This window comes from Monodelphis domestica, chromosome 1 (genome assembly GCF_027887165.1).
Source record: "Monodelphis domestica isolate mMonDom1 chromosome 1, mMonDom1.pri, whole genome shotgun sequence".
In the NCBI taxonomy this organism is placed as follows: domain Eukaryota; kingdom Metazoa; phylum Chordata; class Mammalia; order Didelphimorphia; family Didelphidae; genus Monodelphis; species Monodelphis domestica.
The window spans coordinates 19,214,844-19,224,540 of NC_077227.1; the positions used below are offsets into that span (position 1 = coordinate 19,214,844).

Sequence of the window (9,697 nt, forward strand, 5' to 3'; positions counted from 1 at the left end):
TCTTAGATGAACTTTTCTTTTTTTTCCTAACTAAAATTTGACCTAGCTAACCCACAGAGGCATCTTCTGCTCCTACAGTAAATGTCCTGGGGGACAGTCCCAGGGACAGAGAATACTCCCAAGTATCTCCAGGCTTTTTGGACTGACAAGTAAGCAAACTACTAGAGGAACTGGCCCTATCAATCTTACAGTATTGCTCTAAATGAAAGCAGAACACAAAATGGAGATGGGAGACGCAACTAAGAGACCAAAGTCTGATCATTTCTCCTCAGAATTGGAGTTGGTTTCATCATTCATCTAAGGAATCAGCATTTCATGAGTCACTTGGTCATCTCAGATCACACACAATACTCAGAATAAGGATTTACAAAAAATGACCCGAAAATAACTACAGCTCCATTATCTTTTTTTTTTAACTTTTACCTTCTATCTTAGAATCAATACCAGGTATTGGTTCTAAGATAGAAGAATGGCTAAGAGCTAGGCAACGGGGGTTAAGTGACTTGCCCAGGGTCACACAGCTGGAAAGTGTCTGAGGGCAAATTTGAACCCAGGACCTCCAATCTCTAGGCCTGGCTCTCAGTCCAGAGCCACCCAGTTGCCCCCTACCATTATCTTCTGTAGAAGATGAGGTATGAAGAATTTGGCTGAGACTCACCAAATTAAATGAACATACAATTCAATTTATATTTATCTTATGCCTACATTTATCAGTGCTTACAAACGTTATGCCGTGTAGAAGCATACTGGGCCCACCTCCACAATTAATTCCCTCCTCCCTGCTACATATTACAAAATAGAACATTAGAACAATATTTTAGTTTGAAGTCCCATGTCAATTCTGAAACAATGCTCTCCCCTGAAATAACATAAAATGTTATTGAAGTAGGAACTAGTTTCTAAAGGGAGGCCCTAATCATACTAAGAAGACCTTCTCCCAGGAAGTGGTGATAGATCAAGATAAGACTAAGGGAAAGATGAAATTATTTAATTCTGTCTATAAAAGGTTATCTCCTGAGTTCACCTTTGACTGGGTGGGAAGGACAATCTTTAAACTCTAAGACTCAAAGGGAGTGGTTAAAGAGAGTTGGACAGTTTGGGAAAATGATTCTCCAGGGTGTGTCTACATTTAAATGACTACAGCTCTGTTTGGTGAATCAAACTTTATTGGACTTGGAAGCTCTGTAACTATGTCCAATCTTACTGCATACTTTGGTCTTTGGCATTATTATACAATATAATTCAAAAACAGCTTGTAAGAGACTTTCAAGAGCAGGATGAATTCCATCCCTTGGGATTTCTCTCTAAGCAGAAGTAATTTAGAATTAGAATTAATCTAATAAATAAAATTTGTCTGACAGGCTTATGTTCAAAATGCAGAAAATATTTTTCTTCCACACTAGTTATCAGGAATACAAAGGTAAAATGGAAAACAAACCCAGCTTTCCTTTCTACTGGGGTGGGTGGGTGGGGGGGCAGAAAACAGCATAGAAGAGAGTTCTAATACCAAAAAGGATCAGAAAATGTTTCCTAGAGGAGGTGGCAACTGAGCTGAACCTTGAGGGATACACATCATCAAAAAAAAGCTCCTTATATCTTTCATGGGCTCTTGTCTATGATATGCTCTGCATAGGAGACAGAACCTTCAAGGCAATGATTGTTCTAGTAAATGAGATTCCTATTTGAAGTCATGTGTACACAGAGTGATCTTAGAGTCTCCATATCTTTTTGTCATGGACAAAATAAAAATAGCAAAGATGAATACTCCTCCAAAAATGCCCCATCCTGCAAGATGTCCGAATGGAAGAAAGATTCCAGAATCACAGACTTTTACAGTCAGAAGGGCCTTTGGTGCCACTTAATCCAAGCTGAACCCAAAAGAAATCTCTGGGCAAGTAACCAAGAACCCAGCACCTCTTCAGGTAGCACATTCTACTTTGGGAGAGTTCTAATTTATAGAAAGTTTTTCCTGACATAAAATCTTTATTTGATTCATGGCAACTTCCACTCCTTGTTGCTGATTCTGCCCCTAGGAAGCAGAAAGATTTGTTCACATAACCTCCCTTCAAATATCTAGAGACTATAAGAGGAGCACCCTGTCCCATCCATCCCAGTCTTTCTTTCTCTAGGCTATTCAATCAACAATTAACAAGGCATGTATTAAGTGCCTACTATGTGTTAGGCACTGGGGATATAAAGACAAAAGAAGGGAGTTACTGACCTTAAGATGCCTAAAATCTAGCTAGAGGAGACAACATGCCCCTAGGTAGAAGTTAAACATAACAACACAGATAAAAGATAACTTGGTATGGCAAGTGCTAGCAGTTTCGGGGAATGAAAAGGCTTCCTGTAGAAGGTGACAATTGAGCTGGGCTTTGAGGGAACGCAGATGTGGCATCATAAGTCTGGAGAAAGTCCCTTCCAGACATGGGGGAAAGGCCAGGGCCAAGGCACTGACATGGAAGATGGGGAACTGCGCAAGAGAAATAGTGAGGACAGTCAAGGGAACTAATTCTTTTACCATGGACTATAAGAGTGAAATGCTCCATTTCTTCCTGCTACCCAGAGCACTGCACTAGGCTCCACACTCATCCTAAGAGGGGCATAATTATTCCCACATGAGGAAAAACAAGCAAATTAAGGGCATCTGTTGTACAGAAAATGGCATGAGCGGAAGTGTATTTGTGCATGCCCTATGAGCTCACACACAGAGATCGTGGACAGAAACTACAGGTAGTTAATTAGCTGGATTCAGATCTGACCTGCAAATGTTGAAGAGACAAAACTACTGTGGGAAACTGGAAATGAGCAGTGCTCATTATGAAGCCCAAGATTATCCTGGTAACAAGACATCCTTTTACCCATACTCTTCTAGTGACGTTATAAGGCTACAAGACAATGAAGACTCCAATGTCCAAAGAACTGCAGCTGAAGGTCATCATGGTAGAAAAGGAGAAAGGTGTGGTGAGGCAGCCAACAGAAGTAGGGCTTCTCTACCATACAAGGGATGTCATGAGGGAGACGCGATCTGGAAAGGAAGGTAGTAGCAGTATCCCTACTCCTGGCTTCCATGCAAGTTAGCCTGGTTTCCCTCCAAAATGGGCTGTAAATTGTCCTTGAGATTTGATCGGCTCAGGTTACTCTGGCCACTATCTGGTCTCCTTACTCCACAATAACCAGAAGGGACTCTAGCAGCTAAAGCTACCTTCTGGGGCTTGCCTGGTAACTGCAAAGCAGGAAAGTTTCACCCAGCTGGAACTCCCAGTTGTCCCCAATGAAAATCCTTCTCCAGCAAAGAGGAAGAAAAGAAATCTTTTTTAACAGCTGAATGATCTTTGAGCCTCTCATTTCACTGCCATATTGAATCTAAACTCCCAAGGGAATGACTTGACTCAGGCTCTGTCCAGAACATATGGTGAGCATGAAGGATATCCACACTACACCAAAGGAACTAGAGAAAGACTCCTTCCCCCTCACACAATTGGTAGAAGCCCAGTGGGCATAGGTGTGGTGGAAATTTTATGGGGAAAACAGGATGAACTTCATGAACTGCAATCTACCACATCAAGGCAGTTCCCCCACAAGGAAGATATCACAGACTGCACTTGCTACCACGTACCAGCTATGTGTCTGCCAAGTCCACATAAGAGTTATGTGGTTAAGAGTGACATAAGGAAGGCTATGGTTAGAGACAAGGGAAAGATCACTTTTTACAATTTAATTTATGCAATAATCCAGGACAATTCTGAGGGACTTATGAGAAAGAACACTACTCACATCCACAGAAAGAACTGTGGAAGGAGAAACACAGAAAAAAAAACAACTGCTTGATCACATGGGTGGATGGGGATAAGATTGGAGATGTAGACTCTAAGCAGATCACCCTAATGCAAATATTAATAATATGGAAATGGCTATTGGGGGGACAATATGAATCATGGAACCATGGGAAAATATTCTAAAGTAAATAAATAAATAATTTTGAATATGAAAATAAAATTTAATTTAATTTAAAGGCAGGAAAGTTGAAGAGGATGAGAGGGAGAGGTATTGAAAAAAGCCTTCATGAAAAAGAAGATGCAGATTCTGAAAAGCAGGGGAGGTCCAAGTTCTTCCCAATCTTAGTAGACATGACCTAGATAAAGATTCAGCCAAGAGAAGGAGTGGTCTGAAAAGTAGGAAGAGAACCAGGAGAGAGTGGTGTACTGAAAACCGGAGAGAGAATGAGGAGATCAGAGACTACTAGGCTGGTCAATTAAGAGATCACTGGTAACTTTAGAAAGAGCAGTTTGAATCGCATGATAAAGTTGGAAGCCAGACTGCAGTGATTTAAGAAAAAAATGAGAGGAAATGAAGTTGAGATTAACTTCCTCAAGGAAAATTAGCCCCCCAAAATAAGAGCTCAATAGGGCCACCACAAGCAACAATGGGTGGGGTGGATCCAGGGAAGATTTGGGGGGGCTGGAGGACACATGGGCACGTTCATCTTCTCTTCAGATGTAGCACAAAGATATGTACACTCAAAGCATGTCAGAGATGTGTGTGCAGGCCATACTGCCAACTCTTTTAAGATTCTCTGTAGCTTAAAAGGATGGCATAAAACTGCATACAGAAGACCTATAATTTTAAAATAAAGGAAGAGTTTCATACATGCTTCTATTTACAAATATTTGTGATACAGGTAACCCAATGGAATTGCTCATTGGCTGGAGGGGGACATGACATAAATCATGTAACCATAGAAAAATATTCTAATTAAGTAAAAATTTTAAATTAAAAAAAAACAACCCAAATATTTGTGATGATGATATAACACTCTCATCTTTTATAAGTGAAACTATGACAGGGCTTAAGGGGAAAAAAAAGTAGAGCTGAGTCCAGTATATTGTCCATTAAGTATCAAACACGAAGACTGCTCTGGCCTGAGTTTACACCACAAAAAACCAGCTATTAAAGCAGATCCTGTTACCTTCCTAATGAGGCCAAAACCATTTTATGTAATAGGTTTGAGTCAGTCAACAAGCTTGTATTTTACTGGGTGCTTGCTAAGTGCTGGGGATACAAAGACAAGCAAAGCCACAGTCCCTGTTTCTCAGGGAACTCTCACCCAAAGGGAGGGGGAGAAACAGCCAATAAGTCCCAGCCATCTGTAGTGTAAATGGAAGAGAATCTCAGGGGAACTTCAGTCTTTAGTATAAAAGTTCAGATGAAAGGGAAAAGAGTTTCTATTTTTTTTTTTTAATATTGGTGAAGCATGACACATACCAAAGGTGCTCCAGGAAGTGGATTTCTCTATGAACTGAGGTTAAAAGTCTATACACAAGAATGGGGAATGTTTAGCCAGGAGAAGAATCTTAACAAGGGTGAGGATAGCTGGTATTGTGGAGTCTAAGTTTAGAGAAGGGAGAAAGAGATTAACTAATTTAATTCTAAGGGGGAGAACTAAGAAGGAAGAAGGGAGGCTGGCGTTCCCATGTGGCCTCAGAAGGGTAACAGGTCGCCCACAGGATCACTGATTTGGAGAAGCCATCAAGTCCATGAGGCCTTGCACCTGGTCACACAATGACTGCTGAGAGGGAATTTGACACCAGGCATAATACTCATGCCACAGTAAGTCTTCAATCAAGAGCTGACTGACCATACCAACAAGCATTTATTAAGTACCTACTATATCCATCCCAGGCACTGTTCTACTACCCCTAGGGATAAAAAGAAAGGCAAAGGACAGTCTCTGATCTCCAGAAACTCACAACTGAAGTGGCCAGTGACAAGACAGACGGAGGTCGCACAGAGTTCTCTTTTTACAGAAAACTCAGTCATAACTGAATTATTCCACAACAATTGATCCGAAACTCCTGGGTTTTTTGTTAAATTCGAGTCCACACTCACCTGTTCGTGGATTCTTAACAGCATCTTTGGAGGCAGTTTAGCAGTCTCCTTCACACACCTTTTTAGCACCCTCCTCCCCAACACTTTACCTGGTGGTACAAGCTCTGAGAATAACATCTAATTAGCCTACATAAAGCATTGGGCTGCCTTCCAGCTCAGCCTTGCTATCAGGCTTTTCATGCCTTTGCCTTCCTCCAGAGTTGATTAGCTCATCTGATTTAATCAGCAGCATAAAAGGATCAAGGTCAGGGGTTGAATCCACGTGGGCCACTTAGTTTCTCTTTTCCAGGACCACCCTGGATGTGGAAGGCAGACACTGGGGAAACAGCTTGTGATCCTTCCTCAAGGGAGCTGCTGCAGGTTTGCAAGTCATCTCTCAAGTGCAGCCTATGACTAGCCCAGATCCACAACCATTCTCCCAACAAGTCCCCCTTGTACCCAGGCATACCGGTGCCAAAGAGCTGGGGGGCAGGGGAGCAGAGACAACATTCGGTGGCCTTACAAAGGAATCTGCCACACAGGAAAGTCTTAAATTCACAAGACTATCCAGCCTTTCAAAGTCTATCCATGACCAGAATATGAACTTAGAGGGGCAGCAGAAGAATGTGGTGCTACTTTTAGATACATCAGTGTGGTGTTTCTTTTAATAACTATCTTTAAATCATACTACTCCCACCTCTCCCCAGAGGGAACAACAATGTATAATTGTGGATTCTGAAAGTCAAATTGTCAGACAAAAGGGGATTAAAGGCAATGTGGTACGACTGTTTTGGAAAAAGTCTGACACTTGTCTGGAGTAGAACAAGCGCTCCTGTTTAGACCTTCATTCCCTCACTCGGTGCCTTCCCACAGCAGGAAATGCACCCTCAGAAGGGCTCATTGTAAAGCAGGAATTGGCTTCAGTACCCCTGGGCTGCTCTAAGAATACCCAGGAAAGCAGGAGGTGGAGAGGAAGAGAAGAGCTGGAGAAGTCAAGATAAGGCTGACTCACACACTTACAAAACAAAAACAAGCCAAAAACTAAACCCAAAATAAAAAAGGCCCCTCCAGCTCTGCAGCTGCCCCAGCGGCTCATTCAGGGGAGCGCCTACTTCCCTACCCAGCCCAGTAAAGGGAAGTTCCTGCCTGTCACAACTAGGATGAGCACTTAACTCCCCACCCCATCCTGCCCGGGGAAGAGCCCCCAATTGTCTCCCATTCTGCCCCACCCACCTGCCCCAAGGGAGAAGACCCCCGACTTTAAAGGCTGTTTCCTTGTGTGTAAAAATGACTGGACTAGGTGACCAGGGGGAGCAATTTAGAGTACTGGATCTTGGAGTGGAGGAGACCTGGGTTCCAATTCTGCCCGAGGCTAGTATCCTCACTGTAATATGGGGCTCATCAGAGCAGTAGCTCCTGGTGGTGCGGTCACCTGACATAAACCCACTCCAGTGCCGATCCCAGCTCCTAGGAAGGGGCCGACACTCCAGAAATCCTCCTTGTCTTCCCTCTAAAAACACCTCCATCTCCACAAACTAGGACTGAAGAATCCCCTTCCCCATCCGGGTCTCGGGCTCCCAAAACACCAAGTGAGGGCAGGAGCTGGGCCAAGTCCAGGCCTTCAGCAGGAGAGAGGCTGCAGGTCATTCATTAGTCCCCTTCCACAGTCAGTCCACGGTTATTGATGAAGAGCCTACTACGTGTTTGGTAGTAGTTTGGTAAGCCCTGGGGATCCGCACAAAGACCGGTAAAACTACAGCGGGGCCTTGCAGGGGCTCTCGAGGGCCCCTCGTTCTCCGCTTACAACCCCACCGAGAGCCCCCAAGGAGGTTTAAAAAGCCCTGGGCAGATGTTCTCCTGGGAAGAGGATGCCAGAGACATCCCAACCTACAGAGGGGGAAACCGAGGCATGCCGCGTGCAATGATTTGTTCTTCCTGACTCCCAAGCTAACATTCTGCGCTGCCTAACGCGTGCCAGTCCCTTATCACCCCTAACCCAAAGGTAGTGCCTCCCACCCAGAAGGCAGAAGATCCCCTCGTTCTAGGCTAGCTCCGAGGGCTCCGAGGGCTTCGGAGGCCTCTGGGAGTCCGAGCCCGGCAGACCGCCCCTCGAAGGCTGGAGCCGTCAACCGTCTCTGGCCATGCGGGCTTCGGTGGTCCCCGGGAATCTGGACTTGAATACAAGGGGCCGCTGGCGCGGAGCCAGGCCACTCTCACGGTTGGGACTCCGCCGGACGCCGGGTCCTGGCGCTCCAGTCCCAGGAGGGCCCTCCCGCCTGGGAGGAGGAAGTCCGGCCCGGGGGGAGGGGAAGCGCCGGGGCTCGCGGGGCACTGCGCCCGGGCCGCGCTGCGGGGAACTGAAGGCTAGAGACCAGAGCAGTAAACTGAGGCCAGGATCACTTACCCACTTTGTCTTTGCCATACATGTGCCCGGCAACCTGATGAGAGAGCGGGACGCAGCCGTTGAGAAGAGGCGGGGGCGGCGGCGAAGGTGAGCCGGGGAGCGCCGGCTGTGGGGCAGCTGGGGGTGCCCCAGCGGGCGTGGCTGGGGACGCGGGGGCCGGGCCGGGCAGGCGCGGCCGCGGAGCTGGGGGCTCCGTGGCCATGGCGGGGTGGGGGGCACTCAGGCGCCGCACCGCGGAGGGGCCCGACGCCCAGGCCCCGGGGGGCCCTCGGGGGCCGGGGCCGGAGCCGTGACCGGGAGCCGGGCTGCTGTCTCTGCTGCCTGGGGCGCGCGCTGGGGCGCGGGACCGGCGCCCATGACGCGCCTCGCACCCGCGGAGCTCCGGATGCAGCCGCAGGCGGCTGCTGAGGCTGCAGGAGCCGCTGCTGCCGCCACCACCGCGAGAGAAGCTAAGGAAAAGCGGCCGATCCTGCGGCCCCACGATAGCCCTCAGGGCCGAGGAAGAGACCCCGCCCCCGGCCTGGCCCGGCTCCGCCCCCTGCGTGGCGCTTAGACCACGCCCCTCAGACGGAGCGGGAGGTGGGGGGGGTAAAGGGTAGAGCGCGAGAGGGAGGCCAATCTAGCGTCCTCCGCCGCGCTCCAGCTCGCGACTGCCCCGAGGCTACTGGGTATGCCTGGGGGCGGGGATGTCCCCACTGAGCATGCCTATAAAAACCATCCCGCCTCTTATCCTCCCCTCTCCCCGGGATGGAAAGGGGAAAAAGAATCCCTTTTCCCGGTAGCACCCCCCACTTTTCTCCCCCCTACACCCCATGGCTACTGAGCATGCTCAATGTCGCTCAATCGAGCAAAGGGAGAGTCTAACCTCACACAGCATCCCTGATGGTTTCCGGCTTCTAAACAAGCTCAGAAATTAGCCGGCCCCGCCCCCAAGAGTGAGGATGGAATGTCAAACCATCAATAAACATTTATTCATACTAACCAAAACTAATAAATAAAAATAGGCCTCAAGAATCAACTAGGAAAATGAGCAAAAAAACAAAGTAAAGACCAGACTACTAAGGTAGAAGACCAAGACATAAACTCAGGAAGACAGCAATGTGAAAACATTTACAAGCAAAGCTTCAAAGAAAATCCTAATTGAACCCAAGACCAGCAAGAATTCCTAGAAGAGTTAAAGGAGAAAAGAGAGATAGAGGGACCATTAGGAAAGGAAATTGTGGTGATACCAGAAAACTAGAAAATGAGAATTAACTGCACTGGCAGCTAGGTGATGAAATGGATAGAATGGGGTCACTGGAGTCAGAAAGACTCATATTCCAGTTCAGATCCAAGCTCAGACATTACTAGCTGTGTGACCCTGGAAAAGTTACTTAACACTGACTGCCTAATCCTTAATGTTTTTTTCCTGCCTTGAAATCACTA

At 46.8% G+C, this 9,697-nt stretch overlaps 1 protein-coding gene across 2 annotated transcripts in view; it reads right to left on the bottom strand.

Moving 5' to 3' along the window:
* The window catches only part of IPMK (inositol polyphosphate multikinase), a 75,031-nt gene extending 66,141 nt beyond the window's left edge, over window positions 1–8,890 (bottom strand). Inside the window, exon 1 of one of the 2 annotated variants that reach the window (XM_001375674.5) lies at window positions 8,273–8,890. In XM_001375674.5, coding sequence (XP_001375711.3) covers window positions 8,273–8,474 — 202 coding nt within the window. In that variant the 5' untranslated portion in view covers window positions 8,475–8,890. The remainder of the gene's footprint in view (window positions 1–8,272) is intronic. The other variant, XM_056795679.1, reaches the window with a different exon arrangement.
* Between the last annotated feature and the right edge of the window lie 807 nt (window positions 8,891–9,697).